This window comes from Leptomonas pyrrhocoris (assembly GCF_001293395.1).
Source record: "Leptomonas pyrrhocoris isolate H10 chromosome Unknown, whole genome shotgun sequence".
Lineage (NCBI taxonomy): Eukaryota > Euglenozoa > Kinetoplastea > Trypanosomatida > Trypanosomatidae > Leptomonas > Leptomonas pyrrhocoris.
In genome coordinates this window covers 1310853-1328235 of record NW_015438362.1, presented here as the reverse complement: position 1 = coordinate 1328235, position 17383 = coordinate 1310853, and the positions used below count along the sequence as shown (strand labels likewise).

The window sequence follows — 17383 nt, the reverse complement described above, 5'->3', positions numbered from 1 at the left end:
AATGACGACATCGCCAGAGAAGCGCGTGGTCACTTTCTTTCACGCTGGCCGTGTTCCTTTGACCTTTTCCAACTCCACATGTTGAAGCGACGATACTATTGGGTATCTCTGTCTTTCTCTATATCTTCGTCATACATCCGTGCATTCTGGTACGTTTTTCTACAATACAAACAAAGAAAAGGAAGCGGGCAAGAAAGGGCAAACTGAGCTTCCCCACCGTATGAACGGCGAATATTGCTGTAGTTGTTCCACGGTGAAGACGGCGCGGTACTGCAACCCACCTGAAACGCTAGGTATTCTTTTTATTATTATTTGAGAAATGATGGCTGCCAGTGTAACTTTTACGCCGCGCGCTCGACGAGGGCGGATACTTTTGTTGCGTCCTACGCAAAGCAGGACGTCTCTTGCGACAACTGCGAAGTTCAAGGGAGTGGTCTTCGCATATTTGGACTTCTCTCCTTTCTTCTTTTTTTCCCCTCACTTCATCCTCTCCCTCTTCCGTTTGCCTCCTTTGCTCGTCCTCCTCCCTCCTCGTCAGTCCACGTGTGAAACGGAAGAAAGATCGCATCTGCGGGCTGCACGTCATCGTCTCTTCAGAGGCGGATATTTCTTTTCTTCAATTTTTCTTCCTGTTGTTGATTTTCGTAGCTTGAGCTACCCGCCGTCCCCCCCCTCCCCTCACAATAAAAGGAATAAACAAAAACATGAGCGACATCACCGCGAACCAGGAGGAGCGCATCCGGGCGCAGCGGACCCGCATCGAAAAGCGCAAAGACGGCCGCGGCAACGATGACGACGCTGCCGTTGGCTCCTCTGACGCGACGTTGGCGCACTCCGCCGTGGATCAGCGCGCGTCTGATGTGCGCTACGAAATGGCCGCCGTGCGCCACGCCAATTTGTCCGCCGCGACCGGCACGCGCGTCGCTGCGGAGGCCGATGAAGCGGGGCGAAGGCAGCGCGCCGAAGAGGCCCACGCGCAGCTGACGGGACTGCAGGAGAGTGACGGAGTAGAGGCGCAGCACGCGGCCCTCAACTTCCACTTCGAGGCGCTCTACCGCATCGGCGTCCCACACGACCTCCACACCGCGCTGGAGGCGCAGCAGCGAGACTGTGCCGCGCTCGTCGACGTCAAGGAGAAACTCCTCCGCGAGCTGCGCAGTCAGCTGCACGAGCGCGAGACGGAGTACGTGACGCTGCTGCAGAAGAACAAGATGCAGGTGAACCAACTGGTCGACGCGATGCACACGAGCACGGACCGCTATTTGCAGCAGTACGTGGCGAAGGAGGCGGAGCTGGAGACGATGTATGAAGCAGAACGGAAGGAGTTCCTGAACCGGTGTGCGGAGGAGGTCAAGGAGCTGGTAAAGACGCGCCGCACGAAGGAAACGGAGTACCGGAAGCGCAGGGAGCAAAAGCTGTCGGAGGCGCAGGCGCAGCTGGAGGAGAGATACGAGACGGGCTACGAGGACTTCAACGATGCGAAGCGGGAACACAAATCCGACGTGCATGGGCTCCGCGCCGAGCTGGAGAAGTCCAAGGCTGATTACCTCCTCAACGGCGAGCGGCTCACGTACAACCTCCAGGTGCTGCGTGAGCGGGTGAAGGAGAACCGTAGTGCGCAGGCGCAGTACAAAAAGATGATCGCGCGGCTGCAGGAGACCCTCGCCACGTTGCTCGCCCGCTACCAAGACGCCGAGAAGCGCTTTCAGCGCACCAACACGGAGCTCACCACCCAGCTGCACCGCGCCGATCAGCAGTACACCGACACGCAGGGAAAGTTTGCCACCTTTGAGAAGAAGGACAAGAAGAAGTACAGTCAACTCTGGAAGATGCACCACGACAAGTGCCAAGCGCTCGCACAGGAGTCCCTTCAGGCGGACCGCGTCGTCTACGAGGAGCTGCTGCGCATGCCCTGGCAGCCCCCAGCACTGCATTTCTGGCCACGAGAGGAGATGGAGGTCGAGGCGCCGAAGGAGGCGGCAGACGACCAGGAGGCCCAGCAGGCCGTCGACGTGAACCTGTCGGAGGCGGCGCAGATGCTGTGTGCGATATTGAAGTCGCAGGCGCCGTTCCTCGTGGACGCCAACGTGCGGGAGGCGATTCGCGCGGTGGAGGGCACGACGGAGGAGCAGGCCAACGTCGAGGGCATCTTGACCACTCTGCAGCTCAACAAAACAAGTGACGTGGAGGATATGCTGGCGTACTTCCTGGTGGAGCACGAGGATGAGACACTGGCGCTCATCAACCCGCAAGAGGCGCTCAAGGCCCTGAAGGCCTTCCTGAGCGACCGCGCTGCTGCCGAGGCGAAAGCGAAGGAGGCGACAGGAAGCTCGCTGAAGCAGTCCATGGCGAAGACGTCACCCGAGATGCGCCAACGCGAAGCGGAGAAGGAGTACTGGCGCAACATGGCCGCCACCGTGTCGACGGACCACCTGCAGTTGTGGGAGGCGCTAGAAGACGGTCTTAGTCAGTATCTTGCGCAGCTGCAGCAACGCAAGCAGCTCATCAGCGAGACGGACACGATGCGCGCGCAGAACGACGAGCTGCGTGATTTGATCCGCCAGTACATGAACAGCGACGTCAATTACGAGCTGCGCGCACCGCCGCGACTCGTTGCGCAGACGATGTCCACCACGCAGTCACGCACCGCGTCGTCGTGATTCCTTTACCCGGCGGTGCTCAAATGTGTCTCTTCTGACTCGCACCACAGCAGTCGTGTGTGTGTGTGTGTTCTGTGCCTCTGCTCTTACTGTGTTACTTTCGCATTTTTTTTTTTGGAGAATGAGCAATAAGTCGTCGAGGGTTTTCTTCTTTTGCGGTCATTCAAGACAAGATGTAGATGTAGCGCTGTGACGCTTCTATTTGTTTCGTTTTAAATATTTGCCTTTCTATGTGAGCGAGTTTGGGCTCCTTAGTTGTGCTCGAAGGCACTCTTATGTACATGGTCAACACCGATCGCACTGTCCGATCCTTTCCAACCAAATTCAAAGTTTAAAAAAAAGGCAAAAGCTGTTTCTGGGCTAGAATGCAAGTGCACAACAAAGCGTCGCTGATGACGACGCGGTGGACCACAATGCGCATTGGCGACAAGCCGCTCCAAGAAGCTTGTCAACAAACATCTGGATGCGACTGTTAACGTTTCTTACCTCACTAGTGTTGCATCAAAAAACCCACTTCTTCGTATCCACTCTTTGCCTTCTTTCTTCCTAATCAGATCTTTGTGTACCGTGCAACTCGTCACAAAGGCAACATTAGGTTTTTTCCACCTCTAGCCAGCTCTTTGAACTAGAGGAGGCTCGAGTCTTAACCTTGTTTGTGTGTGTGTGTGTACCTGGGAAGCTTTATTCCTCGACTCATACTGTGTCCATACGCAGGTGAGCTCAATAGTCACGAGAACACGTAATACATTGTTTTCATTATCCGTAGTAGATAGTACGCTGTTGACTTTTCGGTTTTCTTCTGCTTCGTCTTTGCCGACCACAGTTCAACGGTCAGTGCTGCTGGTACGTAGGAATCATTCTACGCTTCTGCTGCTTGGATCTGGCGTACCGAGGGTCGCTGCTTTGCGTCGTGTAGCCGCCTCGGTTGTGTGTTTGTACCCCTCTCTCCCTCTCCCTTCCCTACACGCACTTCTGTAGCCATGTCGGGTGGTCTCGGAGGACAGGGGCAGTCGAACATCGGCAAGGGCTTTGGCCCGACGTCGTTTAACTGGCACGGCTCCGTGCCGACGGCGATGGTGGACAACAACTTTACGCCCAACTTCCGCCAGTTTGACTTCTTTTTAGAAAACAACGAGGTGCCCAACGTGGGTGTCGTCGAGCGCGTGTTCAAGCCGGCGGACGGTGAGTCCCACTGGAACCTGAACACGGTGCTCAACACGAACGCGCGCTGCACGCCGGTCCTCGTCACGAGTATTTTTGGTGCCGCCTTTGCGAACTTCCTGTACACCCGCTTCCTCAACAAGACCGGCTCCTCGGTGCGGTGGTCGTTCTGGGCGTGCTTTGGGGTGATGGTGGCGTGGAACAACTTCACGAAGTACGTGGCGCGCGAGCGGTACTTCCAGCGTGACTTCCAGCGCAACCAAATCTACTCCCACGACGAGGTGCGCTACCAGCGTGATCAGCAGCGCGTGCGGGAGGCGCTGTACGAGAAACAATTTGTGACCAACCCTGTCGCGGAGTACCGCATCAAGACGTGGCAGGTGGCGGACCGGTTCGCGTAGAAACAAATGGAATTCAAAAAAAAGGAAAGGAAAGAAGACAGCTGAGTGGTCCGAAGGGTTGCGCGGTAGTATAATTTACACTAGTAGTTAGGTAGCACAAAAACGCGTCGTCTGTGCGTTGCCTCCCTAGTCGATGGTGTTGCTTTCGTTCTTCTTTTTGTTCGGCTGTAATGAAACGTGATAACGTTGACGATGCACGTGACCTGCTTCTCTTCTACGGCGCACAGCTACCTCCGCATGTGCGTTTTTTTTTTGTATTAAGCTTCGAACTTGCGTTGCTTTCTATCGTTTTTTTTTCCCTCTCTCTCTGTGTGCATGAGATTCTTCAAATTGAAAACGCGAAGAATCTGCCCGAATTGCGGCTGCTGATTGTCTTTTGTTCCACCTGGACAGCGCAGCGAAGCATCTCGTAGAGACTCGCAACAGCCGTGCTGAGACTCCGTGCGGAAGCACCATTTTCTTCCATCAACTCTCTGCTTTTCTTGTTGTTGTTTATTCTGCGACGATCAACGGAAAGGCACAGGTAGATGACATCGCGACGGTGAGGGCCACCTGCGCTTACGCACCACATCAAAAGGAAGGTAACTATGCAGAGTCCTTGTTTCCCCTCGTCTTCCTGTTTCTATCTCATCCCCTCGTCTCTCTCTCTCCCTCTTTCCTTCTTGACTTCTTTGCTGATGATCCGCATCGGGCTGGTGACCTTCTGCGGCTATTCTGATCCTTTTCATCACCTTAAAGATGCACACCAGCACATCGAAGGCTCCTTCTTTCTTCGCACGTGTTGTCTCTTTTTGTGACGCCATCGCCTCTGAATCGAATCGGTTGGTTATTTCTTGTTTCTGAGGTGCCTTCGCAGCCCTGCAGTTTCACCTCATACCCCCCTCCTCCCTCTCTTGGCACATGTCGATTTCCAACAAACGTGAAGTGCGTGAGCACATCAAGGCCGTTCTCGAGATCTACGAGGAAGACGGCCACATCGACGTGGAGGAGATGAAGGCGCTGACGCGAGAAGTCGCCGACGGCGTCACGTCGCTGCCCACCGCCGCCGCGTCGCTCACACGCGCCACACTCGCTGCGCTGAAGACGCTTCTTGAGAGTCATCCCAACGTCTCGTCGGGGCTCCTCGACTCTCTCACGCAGCGGCTGAGTGCGGAAGGCGAGGCAAACGCGCCGTCCACCGATGCCTCCGCAAACGCAACCGCACCGCAGTCGTGTGCCGCGGCGTCTTCGCCATCCACCTCCGTCGCTGCTGCGCCCGCCCTCAGCTTCAGTGCCTTTAAGGCCCGCATGGCCAAGAAGAGGGATGAGCTCAAGGCAGAGCGGGAGACCGTCGCGGAGCTCGCCTCGACCGCGACGTCCGTGCGTGAGCCGACGAAGGCGACCGCCGCAGCAGCAGCAGCGTCCACCGCGGCCTCGAGTGAGGCACCCGTCGCCCCATCCTTGGCAGAAGAGAAGGCAGACCGGCGCACGACCACCGCAGAAAGCGACCCGACCGAGTCACGCAACCTCTCCACCCGGCCCAGCGCCGCGCAGACGCCGTCTCTGCAGCCGTCCGCCAGTCCCACTCACGAGCTCGCGGCGCCGGCGCTGACCGACGAGGTGGTCGGCGTCTTGCATCCCCTACCACAGCAGCCTCTGCCACAACCGCCGCCGCAGCAGCAGCCGGTGCCGACGAAGCCGGTAGCTTTTGTCCTGACGGCGGCACCAGACCCGGATGAGGAGGTGGACCTCTATGCCGACATCACGCCTTATCGTGGTCGCGGCCGGGGTCGTGGTCGCGGTCGTGGGCGCGGACGCGGTGGTCCGTATCCGTCTTATCCTCCCACCTATCACTACGGGCCGCGCCCTCCGAACGCCTACCGTGGCGGCTATGCTCCGCAGCCGCAGTACTACCGGCCTTACTAAGTCTGTAAAACGTAATGGGCATCTGCTGCTAATGTTGTTGTTGCCACACACCGAATGACCTTTTTTTTCCTCTTGTTTGTTTGTTGGTTTCCTTGAGCTCGTTGACGGCTGTTCCTGTGCACGCGCTCTTTTCCCTCCTCTTTCCCTCTCTTGTTTTTTTTTTTTTGCTGTTAGTGGAGAAACGCAAGTGTCGCTGCGTCGCTCTTGTGTGATCCACCTTCGTGTCCTTCTACCCTTCCCACCGTTCTCTGCGGCTGTGTGTTGTCATGCGGTGGCAGAGGAAAAGCAACAACATCGTTAGGAAAAAATGGAGACGCACGTGTTGAGCCTTTACACGTGTTGGCACTCGTGGTGAAGGGTGTACCTTTTTTTTCGCGTTTTTCCCGCTTTTCTTTTTCCACATCGCACGCCCGTTGTGTTGTACCCGAAAACATAATGTGTGACGCACGGGTGTGGTCGGTGACGATGTTGGTGGGGAAAAGCAGAGCTTTCACGCGTATGTGTGTGCGGGTGTGCGATTGTCGTTAAGTGAAACTGGAAGGGTAATTGAAAACGAAGACTCGCGTTTTTCCTCCTCTTCAATTTCTAAACCCAGTTTCCTTGTCAACGCTACACACACGCACACTCGTGTGCGCACAGCATCCCCTGGGAATCCATGAGGCAGAGCGAACGCGCTATCCGCCGATGTTGACGCACGCTTCGTGTTTCAAAAATGGATGAAAGTGATTAATTGATTTCTTCCTTTTCACCTCCTTTAGGCGTTCGTGCATGACGTTGTTTTGGCCCTGTAGTGCCACTTTTGAATTGCCAGTGCTTATTCAGCTGTGCTACTTTTCTTTTTTTCCGTTTCTTGTTTCTCTGGCCTCACCCCCAGTTGGCTGGAAAGAAGGTCCCCAGGCTTGCAGCGATGCCCTTGCTCACCACAACGCGTAGCTCTCATCCGCACCATTCGACAACAACAACAACAAAAACTGTTCTCGGTCTGAGGCACCTCCGCACATACACACCGGGAAAAGGACGACGTGCGCGTGACATACAAAAACAGAAAGCATCAGCACATTGAAGGCAACTCACAATGGCGACTGCGAACAAAGTTGAGCGTCTGGCGTGCAGCGCAGACACGCAAGCGCTCGTACTGGAAACGAAGTCGCCACCAGCATCACGCGTTCTATGAGAAACGCCGTAGCGGTGGAAAACACAAAAATGCCAGAGGGCTCCGTGGTTTCTGCGTCGGGCACCGTGGGCTCCCGCATGGAGTGTTGTCGTTGGCGGCAGTTTGAGGTGAGGAGATGGACGTGATAAGTGAGCTCGTGGACGTGTGTCGCTGCCCGCAGCTGAGCTGGTGTGCCGTCCTAACTCAATCACGCCGTCCTTTTCTATGATGATGATGATGATTGTTATTATGAGCTTAAGCAGTGGGCTCTCTCTGACCTTCGCGTCAGTTTTTTTTTTGGTTGTAACAAGAAGTGGGAAGCTCTTGTGCTGCTGCTATGGGTTTTTGCGGATCGTGCAGTACGAACAACAACATCAACAAGCATAACAAAAAAGAATGGCCACTGCTACTTGCATCAGTTCTCCTCCAACAGTAAAATATATAAAAAAGAAGAGAGAAAGAACAGGCATGTGTTCCTCCCAAGAGGTGGATGCCGTCTAACTGAAACACAAAGGGAAGCGATTTGCTTAACAGGCCGTTCAGAGCATCGCTCTGCGTCCAAGGGAGAAAAGTAGATGTGCTGCAGCGCTCAAAAGAAAAACCTGTCTTTTGAACGCGGAGACGCCCTCCACGCACATTTTTGTTGTTGTTATTTTTCATTGACCGAGCTGTTACCACGAAACAGCAGAGGCTGGCATACTCGCTTTATCTCCGTGGTCGCTTTCATTCTTGTTTTCCTGGAGTCTCTTGTGTTGCGCTACTGTATCTTTGTCGCTGGTGCCACAGAATTGACGCAAGTGTATGGATTTCTGGTTATTTGTTTGGTACTATAGTTGGCACACATACATATGTTGTTCCGCTGTGGATTTTCCATTTGCGCCATCCGATGTGTTGAAATCACAAGAAAGTGACGAAGCGAACGAACACATTTCATGAAAGGCGCTTTTTCTCTCTCTTCTTCACGTCTCCCTTGAAGGCTTATTGCTCCACGCCGCCTAGAAGGTGCCTCACGGCACGCGCAAGAGCCTGTGAGCGGCGGAACGCGAATCGGAAGGGCTTTAAGGCCGTACTGAAGCGTGGGAAAGAAAAAGTGGAGCTGAAAAGCTCCTTCCTTTTGAATGCGGATTATCTTTTGGTTCTTGTCCTCTTTCTCTCTCAACTCAGCTTCGTTGTACCCCCCTCCCCCTGTCTCCCCTTCTTCACGAGGGTGTTTTCTCTCTTCAAAACAACGCCTGACGTGGCGTCTGTGTCGCTGTTACAAAGCAACTCTTCACACATCAGTTCGGCGCCCTATTGTTGTGGTGGCTCCTAATCAACAGGCTCGCGATCGGTTTGCTTCTCCCCATTATTTCGCTTCTTGTTTTGCAACGAACAACCGCCCTCCACCTCCTCCTCACGAGCGGCGTTGGCGCATGCGACTCTAGCGACCTCCTCCTTCTCGTCTTTTGCGCTGACGAGGAAAACCTCGAAAGCAGTGGCTTCGAAACTGTGTAGCTGACGGAGTGGCCTTTTGTTGTGGTGGTTGTGTTCGCAAAACGAAGAACAAGTAAAAATGGACCTGCCTTTTCCGGAGAAGTACTACGAAGTGGCGAAGTACTTTGATTTCTATATCGGCGATGTAGAGCAGACACCGCTGCTGACGGATGCGCAGCGCCTTCTCTTCTACGCACTGCGACAACAGGCTGAGCACGGCCCCTGCAACGAGCCCCAGCCGTCGCTGTGGCACCTGACGGAGCGGCACAAGCACCAGGCGTGGAAGCAGCTCGGCCGCATCTCCACCTTTGAGGCGATGGTGTTTTTTGTGCAGCAGTTTGAGCGGGTGCTCTGGGCCCTCGAGCACCCCGGCGAGGACGTGTCCGCGGCCGATGCCTCGATGAAGGTCACGGTTGACTGGCCTACCCGATTGCGAGAACTGCAGGCGAGTTCATCGGAGAAGGACGAAAGGGAGGAGAAGGGCATCCGCAATGGCACGGCGGAGCAGCGCTCGACCGAAGAAGCGAATCCGGCGTTATCATCGCCCCCTTCCCCTCAATCTGCGCCGTCACTTCCTGTTTCTCTCTCCGCGGAGGAGATGCAAAGGTGGGACGGCGACATTGTCGCCCACGCGGCCCTCACGCTAGACAACATTCGCTTTCTCGCGACAGAGCTGATGCGTACACGAGAGGCACTTCGCCAGGCACGCGAAACGGTTTTGGTGGAGGGGTGCCATGTAAATGGCTCGCGTTCAGAGAAGTTGCCCGTGCTTTTGCCGCCTACGTCTTCGCCGTCGTTGAGCTCGGGGCAGTCCCACACTGCGTCTGCCGTGCCGCCGCTGAAGCCGGTGTGGACGAAAAATGGGGCGGCGATGCCCCTGCCGATTGTCCCGCCACCGGTGCGCTTCTCAGCCCGGTCGCTGACGGAGGCGGCGGTGCGGCCTCCTCTTGAAACGTATGCGAGGAAAAGGGTAGTGCAGGACCCTACCCCTGCTCCTCCGCCTGACACCAGCACCTCCTGGTTTACTTGGTATTGAGGAGGCTGGAAGGAGAGAGGGACGCCCCAACCTCGCGGACGCCTGCGATACCTACCGTTTTCTTTTTCCCTTTCACTGTGTTTGCCGCCGTCTCTAATTGTCTTCTTCGGTGAAGTGTTCGTCAGGTTTCCTCCGCGCATGTGCTCTGCTTGCGGTGTGCGCTTCCCTAATCGCCTTTATATCGTATGCCACAACAAAATAAAATGGTCTTGGTGCTGGGCCGAGCGCAATTGGTGGACACGCAGTGCTTCGCAGATCACCACGTAGGGTACACAACGGCTTTTTGCGTCAACGAGGACACGCAACGGAGTGCCGGTCAGTCGCTGTGCCTTTCAACCCGGCCACCACGCGTTACTCTTCTTCCCTCCTCTCACCGTGGTCTTTTTTTTGCTTGTGTTGTAGCGACCACCGTACTTACATTTCCAAATCGCACGGTTTGTCTTCAGTTGTGTTGTGTTTCTTTTCGCTTCTGTCCGTCATTCTTGTGTGCTGAAATACGCACGAACGACTCGAGGCCTCTCACTTTTTGGCGCTCCTTTTCAATAACCAGCTATTCATCTCCTCGAAACAACCACAAGAGCTTGAAAGCACAAAATGGCGTGGCGTTGCTCCGCAGCGACGAACGCGGGAATGGTGGCCGCCCTTCAACAGGAAGGTCTCATCAAAACGCCGGAGGTGGCCGATGTGATGCGGCGCGTGGATCGCGCCTTCTTCGTGCGCAACCGGGCGGAGGCGTACCTCGATCAGCCCCTCTCCATCGGCTACGGGGTGACGATCAGCGCCCCGCACATGCACGCCATCATGCTGGAGCTTGTGTGCGACTCTGTGCTGCATCACCAACAGCTCGACCGAGGACACCGCCAGCCACTGCGTCTGTTGGACGTGGGCAGCGGCAGCGGCTACATGACGGCGGCCTTTGCGGCCCTGTGCGAGGCCGTCGGTCACGGCGGGCCGGCGCCGATGTTTGACGTGGTGGGCGTCGAGCACGCGCCGGAGCTGCTGCGGCAGTCGGAGAAGGTGCTGACGGAGCACTTTCCCGACTGGATGCGGGAGCAGCGGGTGCGGCTGTTGAACGGGGACGGCCGCAAGCCGCGGTCAATCGCCGGCGCTGGAATTGGGCCGGCGGACGCGTTTGATGTGATTCACGTCGGTGCGACGGCACCGCAGGCGGTAGTGCCGGAGTATTTGCGTCTGCTGCGCAACGGCGGTACGCTGGTCATTCCCGTCGGTCAGCCCTCCGAGGTGCAGGCGCTGCGCGTCTTCTCAAAAAAATGCGCCGGGGAGGTGTCGATTCGACACGTGTGCGACGTGCAGTTTGTTCCTCTCACCTCGCTGGATACCCAACTCGGCCGAAATGCAAGCAATAGTAACGTCTGATAACAGGGGGAGAGAGAGTGGCTGCGGTGTTTCGTTACGCTGCTTCTCCTGTTTTGCTCGAGATCACCGCGTCCGTGACGACGTGCACGCCACGAGGCCACGTTGAGGGTCGTAATACCTGCTGTTGATTCGCTGAACGATTCAAGGAGGACGCCTCCATCGCTCTCGTGGGGTGTCATTTTCGGTGTTGTTGGCTTGTTTGTTGTCAGCGTCGTGCGGTCGGCACGGCAATTCAGTTGCTGTCTTTTGATTTGTTGCCTGTTTTTGATGAGGAACGAAACTCGCGCTGAGGAGAAGGCAGACGGCCCTTGTTCAGCCCAGCGGAAAAAACAGAACAATTACAAAAGATGAGCGAGCGCAAACGATTTTTTTCTCCTTCTTTTTTCAACCTGCTTCCCTGAAAGTGTCATGCGATCCGTCGCGTGCGAGCACAAACGAGTGTAAAGGCTTTTCTTTTTCGTTTTTTTCTTTATCGCATTACACAATTCCACTGCTTTTCATTTTTAAAATTCTTCAGATGTTCTTTCACGAGCTGTCCGTTAAACCGCTGATCGCGCAAAACACCGCTGCTTTTGTTGTTGTTGTTCTCTCTCTCCCTCTTTCTTGGTGAGTACGTGTTCCTCTTTTCGTTATCCTCTACTTCAAAAAGCGTGCTGTTCTCAAAGTACAATTCGTGCATGCACAGAAGAATACCCGATAAACATTTCCTCGGGGGCAAAGCCTTCCGTCATTTTCCAATAAATGACGTCAAGCGCGACAAGAATGTCGGTGGCCATGCACAATATTTGATTCCGAATACGGTCTTTCCAGCTTTAATTGAGTTCCTTTCACCTATACATATATATAATTACTCGTTTGCCATGCTGTGCCTCTTTTCCCCTTGTCTTCCCTCTCTAGCCACGCACATTTCTCTTTCCTTTACACTGTCCTCTCGACTCCAGAAAGGGAAAAACAATCGCCAAACAAACACACAAGCAAAGATGCCTTCCACTGAGTCGTATATCTGCTGCCCTACGGACAAGCCGGCTGCGAAGTGCCCTTACGACCCCACCGGCGACGATTTCTACGTCGTCGGCCCGTACAAGAGCAAGGCAGGTGTGGTGGTGGTGAGCGACATCTTCGGCATGCAACCAAACTCGAAGCGCTTTGCGGATATGCTGGCGGAGAATGGCTACCTCGTCGTCATGCCTGACTTCTTTGGCAAGCGTGTGTGGCCGGTGGAGAACTGGCCCGTGGACCCAGAGTCGCAGAAGTGGAAGGACCACATTGTGTGGAGCCGCAACATGGACAACTTCAAGCCGCGCATGGATCGGGCAGTGGAGATGCTGCGGCAGATGGGATGTGCGAAGGTCGGAGCCGTCGGCATGTGCTGGGGAGCGGTGCTGCCCTTTATCTTGTCGGGCGAAGGCACCATCGATGCGGCGGCGACGGCACACCCGGCCTTCTTCAATGCCTCGGATGTGCAACTGGCCAAGACGGGTGTGTTGGTGCTGGGCGGTGTCGACGACGGTCCGCTGATGGAAGTTGGCAAGGCTGTGAAGGCGCACCCGATTGAGCCAAAAGTCTTCCGCTCCTTTGAAAACATTGAACACGGCTTCTTTGGATCGCGGTATGATCCGGATAACTACACGGAAGTGCAGATGAAGGAGGCACTGGAGGCACGCCACCTTCTTCTGGACTTCCTGCAGACGACGCTGCACTAGTCACCTTTTTTTTTTTTATTCGCTACTGTACTTCGTTTATTTGAAGCCATGAATACCGGCGTGCAGGATTCATTTTTATTTCATCTTTGTGTGTGTGTGTGTGTTGTGCTTTGCATTGCAAGCGGATCAAAACTCGTTGCAGTCGCTGTGTGCTTGTCGCCGTCATCTTTACCCTTTGCTGCCCGCTCCTCACGTACGACCACAACAGTAGCCTCCTTTAACTTTCTTGTTACCATTCTCCACTCTATGGTTATATCTTTTTGGGGGTAATTCTCGTTCTCTTTTCTATTTATATAAAGGCCGCCGTCTCCATTAATGGACTCAAACATCAAATGAACCGGATGGAGACTACCGCCTGTCATCTTCCAACGCACCCGTCTCGAGTTTCGCGGTGCCTTGTTCCTTCTCTTTAGCTAAAGGCGCTTTATTCTGTTTTTATTGTCCTTTACTTCGTTTTCTATCACTCTCTCCAGTGAGACCAAAAGTTCTTTGGTCGAAGCGCGACGTCACGACTTGCAAGGAGGATATCGCGACAACTGTTCAAAGACTGTCTGAGCCGGCTCTTCCTTTTTTGTTTGTTTCAATACCAACGTCGCCCCCTCATCGTGTGTGCTCGGGTCCGCGTAGTGTCAACGAAAAGGCAGAAGGAAAAGGGACACGAAACTGGTAAGATAGAGGAAGGAAAAAGACCGCCTTTGTGAGCTTGAAGTGCTTTATGGAAATGCATCAGCTGCCGCAACTCTGATCCTTGCGCTTTCCCACCTCATCCCTGCCTCGTTCAGCTGCTTCTGCACGAACCAGAGATGTAGCAGCAAAAAGTGGTGTTCTCTCAGCAATGCTCACTGGGCGCAGACGCCTGTTACTCAACTTGCAATGTACCTTCGTTGGCTCCTCTTCTCGTCTCTCCTCGTGCACTACACTCATCTGTGCATGCATGGTTGATGAACTGTTGTCTCCGCTTTTGCGGGGCTTTCTTTATCCAACAGATATCCGTCGTTTAGTCAACTGTATAGCCATCAAAAACCTGTCTTTTTCACCTATTCTTCTCTTGTCGTTTCGCTTTAAGCATAAGACCTTTATTCTTACCCGACACACACACACACAGCGAGTAAACATGTCATCTGGGCACCCCAACCGCTGCTGCCCGACCGACGCCACGGCCGCCACGTGCGTGTACCACCCCACCGGTGATAACTTGTACGTGGCCGGTCCGCTGGACAGCAAGGCGGGTCTCATTTGTGTGAGCGACATCTTCGGCATGCTGCCCAACTCGCAGCGTCTGGCTGATCTGTTCGCTTCGCAGGGCTACCTGGTCGTCATGCCGGACTTCTTCGGCAAGAAGGCGTGGAGCCGCGACGAGTACCCTCCGAACTACGACTCGCAGAAGTGGAAGGATTTCCTCGCCTACGCGTCCGATTTTGAGTACCACAAGCCGCGCGTCACCCGTGCCGTGCAGATGCTGCACAAAATGGGCTGTGAGAAGGTTGGCATCATTGGCCTTTGCTGGGGCGCGGCGCTGTCCTTCCAGGCGGCGGCGGACGGCACGGTGGACTCGGTCTGCACGGCACACCCGTCATTCTTCAACGCGGACTCGGTCAAAGCGGCGAAGACGCCGGTGCTGGTGATGCCATCGATGGATGAGCCGAACTTCGACGACGTGGAGGCGGCTGTCAACGCCCACCCTGTCGAGCCGCACGTGTACAGGCGCTTCGACAAGATCCCGCACGGCTACTTCGGCTCCCGCTACGACCCCGACACATACACGCCGGAGCAGCTGGAGGAGGTGGAGGTGGCCCGCCAGTTGGCCCTCGACTTCTTCAAGAAGACGCTGCATTGAGATGGAAGGAGCGTGCGCAGACAAGATTCGACCCGGTGTTTGTGGGGCGTAAGGAGAGGGAGAGAAGCGTGTTGCACAGTGCATACCGGTGCAGTCAAGCGTTGAAACTTGGCCTACACTTTGGATACAACTGATCTTCACTATCGGAAGATCGTGTAGACGGCGCATTGTGGAAGCCCGACCACTATTTTCGTTCTCTCCTTCCTTATTTAGGGCCGTCTACGCGCATTCTGCGTCTCCAGCGTGGAAAGGCCTCTTTGAAGTCTTTTTCTGTAGTCAATTCTTTTTTTTTCCCTTTTATGTCACTTTGTTTTCTTTCAAAAAAAAATTTCTTTCAATGAGTTTTCCTTCAAGCTTTATTTTCCTGCAAAAATGTATAAAACGTTTTCGGGTGCGACAAAACATAACGCAATCGCGACGATCTATTAACACATCGATTTCTCTCGTGGTTTCTCCATTCGCGTAACGGACATACATCGCTCTGTTGTTATTGTCGTTTGGATAACCCATTTGTTTTCTCTCTACACTGTAACAGCATCACTTATGCTTTTTTTTTTTTCTTGAAGTCACTGATTGAATCGTGCAGTAGCCTTTAGAACGGCACATGGAAAGCTGAATCCTCCAGGTGACATGAACGACTGCGAATGGAAGTAAGTCGAAGAGGCAGACACACGTCTTCCTGATTCCCCATCGGAGAGCGCAAGAGACCTTTTTGTTGTTGTTGCTGTAGACGCTGTGTCGCCACGCTGTCACAGGACAATGATCGTCACTTTCCGGCGTCAAGCTCTCCGGTAGTGGTATTCGTTAGACCTTTGTTTTTCGTCCCTTCGTTGGGGGTTAGCGCTTCAGCTCGCTGCGCAACTACGGCGCCGTCAGCGTTGTTACGTGTCGTAGAGTACGTGCTCCACATTCCCTCTCTTCTCCTTCCCCTGTCTCTCTTTGTGTTTCTCTGTAAGCACCGTGCTGTGGTGAAAAGAAGCACACGAAGGCTTTCATATTCCACGGTAACACACACAACACAAAATTTTGCCGGTTGGTTTGTGTGTAATTTGTTTTCTTGATAAACGTGTAGAGAAGTTCTTTCTGGTCGAGCTGCTTCATTTTTTTGACATTTTCATCCTTTGCTCATTGGTGGTTGTCTTTCCCACCGTATTGATCACTCATAAAGTAGAATAACACATTACGAAGAAGCAGAGAACAACAAGATGGACGCTAGCGAGTTTGAATTCCCGCCCGATCAGCTCGACGACGACGTGGCAGCCGGCATATCCGCCTTCCCGGCTTCCGCCCCTAGCCTGTCCAATGCACCTTTCGTCTACGCACCGCAGAGCTTTCCGTTAAGTGTGCTGGCACAGATGCCGGTGGACCAGCTACCACCGACGCAGCCAAGTAATCCGCAAAAATTCTCCATTGGACAAGTGATGCGCGGTGCTCTCTCCACTGCCCACATGCGGTCCTCCGCAGGCGGCAGCGGCGGCGGGAACCTGCCACGGCCGCCCACAAGCATCTCCCCCCTCCCGTTCGCGTCTTATGCACGGAGCAGCGACTCTCGCCGGCACTCGCCATACCTCGCTGCCGGACACCCACCGCAGCGCTCGGTCTCGTCCGACGAGGAGGAGCGCGACGGCGGGGCAGAGGCCGGCGTGGCGCAGCCGACCAGCGACGGCGACGGCGAGCGTGATGGGACTCATGGTTTTCGTGAGACGGCCATCGCGGTGCCACCGCTTTCGGGTCGGCCGGCCCGCATCGACTGGAGCGAGGGCGAAGTGCGCAGCTTTTATCGCGCTCTTTCCGAATACGGCACCGACTTCGGCGCCATCGCGGTGCTCTTCCCTCGTCGCAGCCGCAGTGATATTAAGCGGCTGTACCAACGGGAGATGCGGCTGAAGCCGACAGAGGTGCAGCAGGCGTTGAACCAGAAGAGCCCCATCGATATGAAGGTATTTCAGGAGCGTTACGAGGCGAAGAAGAAGGAGGCGCAGGTGCCCGTCGCGACGAAGAAGCTGACGGTGGAGGAGCTGGCGTTGGTGGACGAGATTGAAAGCGGCATGCCGGTGCGTGCATCGTCGACGGTGAACATCGGAGAGGCGGAGGCGGTGCTGCCACCGGCGGCTCTGGACGCAGGGGAAGAAGCAACGGCTGCCCCCACTGGTGCGAAACCACGCAAGCGTAAACGCGATGTAGTCGCTGCAGATGACGCTAAGGAGGTGGCCGAGGCGGCGAAGAAGACGAGGCGGGAGCAGCCACAGCATCTGGACAGCGGGAACGAGACGCTCTTCGACATGGCCATGCGCCACGATCGGGAAGACAACGTACCGCTGGGAAGCCTTTTTGGCAGCCTCGCAACGCCGTTGGACGACACAGATTTTGCGTTTGAATAAAACAAGTGCGGTGAGAGGTGTGCGATAAAAACGGCAACGGTTGTGTTTTGTTGAATGGATGGCTACAAATTGTTGTGCTAGCGTAGCGTCCGGCCAGCACGGCACACGCTTGTTTTCACGGTGTTCTCTGTCGTGGTTCTCTTGTTTCAGCTTTCTCGGGGTTTTTTATTTTCCGTCCCTTTTTCATTGTTGAAACATCGATATTTCCGTAGTGTTTCTCTCTCTATCCCCTCTCCCCCCTCCTCTTTTTACTGCGTTGTCCCCGTTTGCCATTGATTGGTGCGTAACACACAATG

The 17383-nt window shown here is 54.8% G+C and overlaps 8 protein-coding genes across 11 annotated transcripts; all 8 read left to right on the top strand.

Moving 5' to 3' along the window:
* Nucleotides 1-537: 537 nt before the first annotated feature.
* On the top strand, nucleotides 538-2660 carry ABB37_04112 (hypothetical protein; the record flags this gene model as incomplete). The annotated part of the gene is made up of 1 exon (XM_015801677.1): nucleotides 538-2660. The coding sequence occupies exon 1, from the start codon at nucleotides 705-707 to the stop codon at nucleotides 2658-2660; it is 1956 nt and encodes a 651-aa protein (XP_015660297.1). The 5' UTR covers nucleotides 538-704.
* Nucleotides 2661-3213: 553 nt separating this feature from the next.
* ABB37_04111 (hypothetical protein) lies at nucleotides 3214-4222 on the top strand (the record flags this gene model as incomplete). The annotated part of the gene is made up of 1 exon (XM_015801676.1): nucleotides 3214-4222. The coding sequence occupies exon 1, from the start codon at nucleotides 3641-3643 to the stop codon at nucleotides 4220-4222; it is 582 nt and encodes a 193-aa protein (XP_015660296.1). The 5' UTR covers nucleotides 3214-3640.
* A 737-nt stretch (nucleotides 4223-4959) lies between these two features.
* On the top strand, nucleotides 4960-6127 carry ABB37_04110 (hypothetical protein; the record flags this gene model as incomplete). Its single annotated transcript, XM_015801675.1, has 1 exon — nucleotides 4960-6127. The coding sequence occupies exon 1, from the start codon at nucleotides 5123-5125 to the stop codon at nucleotides 6125-6127; it is 1005 nt and encodes a 334-aa protein (XP_015660295.1). The 5' UTR covers nucleotides 4960-5122.
* A 2358-nt stretch (nucleotides 6128-8485) lies between these two features.
* Nucleotides 8486-9789, top strand: ABB37_04109 (hypothetical protein; the record flags this gene model as incomplete). 2 transcript variants are annotated; one of them, XM_015801674.1, is made up of 1 exon in its annotated part: nucleotides 8486-9789. In XM_015801674.1, exon 1 carries the CDS (start codon nucleotides 8833-8835, stop codon nucleotides 9787-9789), a length of 957 nt encoding a protein of 318 aa, XP_015660294.1. In that variant the 5' UTR covers nucleotides 8486-8832. The 2 variants fall into 2 exon arrangements, with proteins under 2 accessions (XP_015660294.1, XP_015660293.1); XM_015801673.1 differs by having other exon boundaries at nucleotides 8543-9789.
* A 401-nt stretch (nucleotides 9790-10190) lies between these two features.
* ABB37_04108 (putative protein-l-isoaspartate o-methyltransferase) lies at nucleotides 10191-11166 on the top strand (the record flags this gene model as incomplete). Its single annotated transcript, XM_015801672.1, has 1 exon — nucleotides 10191-11166. The coding sequence occupies exon 1, from the start codon at nucleotides 10384-10386 to the stop codon at nucleotides 11164-11166; it is 783 nt and encodes a 260-aa protein (XP_015660292.1). The 5' UTR covers nucleotides 10191-10383.
* An 896-nt stretch (nucleotides 11167-12062) lies between these two features.
* On the top strand, nucleotides 12063-12869 carry ABB37_04107 (endo-1-like protein; the record flags this gene model as incomplete). Its single annotated transcript, XM_015801671.1, has 1 exon — nucleotides 12063-12869. Exon 1 carries the CDS (start codon nucleotides 12147-12149, stop codon nucleotides 12867-12869), a length of 723 nt encoding a protein of 240 aa, XP_015660291.1. The 5' UTR covers nucleotides 12063-12146.
* A 781-nt stretch (nucleotides 12870-13650) lies between these two features.
* ABB37_04106 (endo-1-like protein) lies at nucleotides 13651-14706 on the top strand (the record flags this gene model as incomplete). 2 transcript variants are annotated; one of them, XM_015801670.1, is made up of 1 exon in its annotated part: nucleotides 13651-14706. In XM_015801670.1, exon 1 carries the CDS (start codon nucleotides 13984-13986, stop codon nucleotides 14704-14706), a length of 723 nt encoding a protein of 240 aa, XP_015660290.1. In that variant the 5' UTR covers nucleotides 13651-13983. The 2 variants fall into 2 exon arrangements, with proteins under 2 accessions (XP_015660290.1, XP_015660289.1); XM_015801669.1 differs by having other exon boundaries at nucleotides 13705-14706.
* A 955-nt stretch (nucleotides 14707-15661) lies between these two features.
* On the top strand, nucleotides 15662-17087 carry ABB37_04105 (hypothetical protein; the record flags this gene model as incomplete). Of its 2 annotated transcripts, none has more annotated exons than XM_015801668.1 (1): nucleotides 15662-17087. In XM_015801668.1, the coding sequence occupies exon 1, from the start codon at nucleotides 15912-15914 to the stop codon at nucleotides 17085-17087; it is 1176 nt and encodes a 391-aa protein (XP_015660288.1). In that variant the 5' UTR covers nucleotides 15662-15911. The 2 variants fall into 2 exon arrangements, with proteins under 2 accessions (XP_015660288.1, XP_015660287.1); XM_015801667.1 differs by having other exon boundaries at nucleotides 15682-17087.
* Nucleotides 17088-17383: the final 296 nt, after the last annotated feature.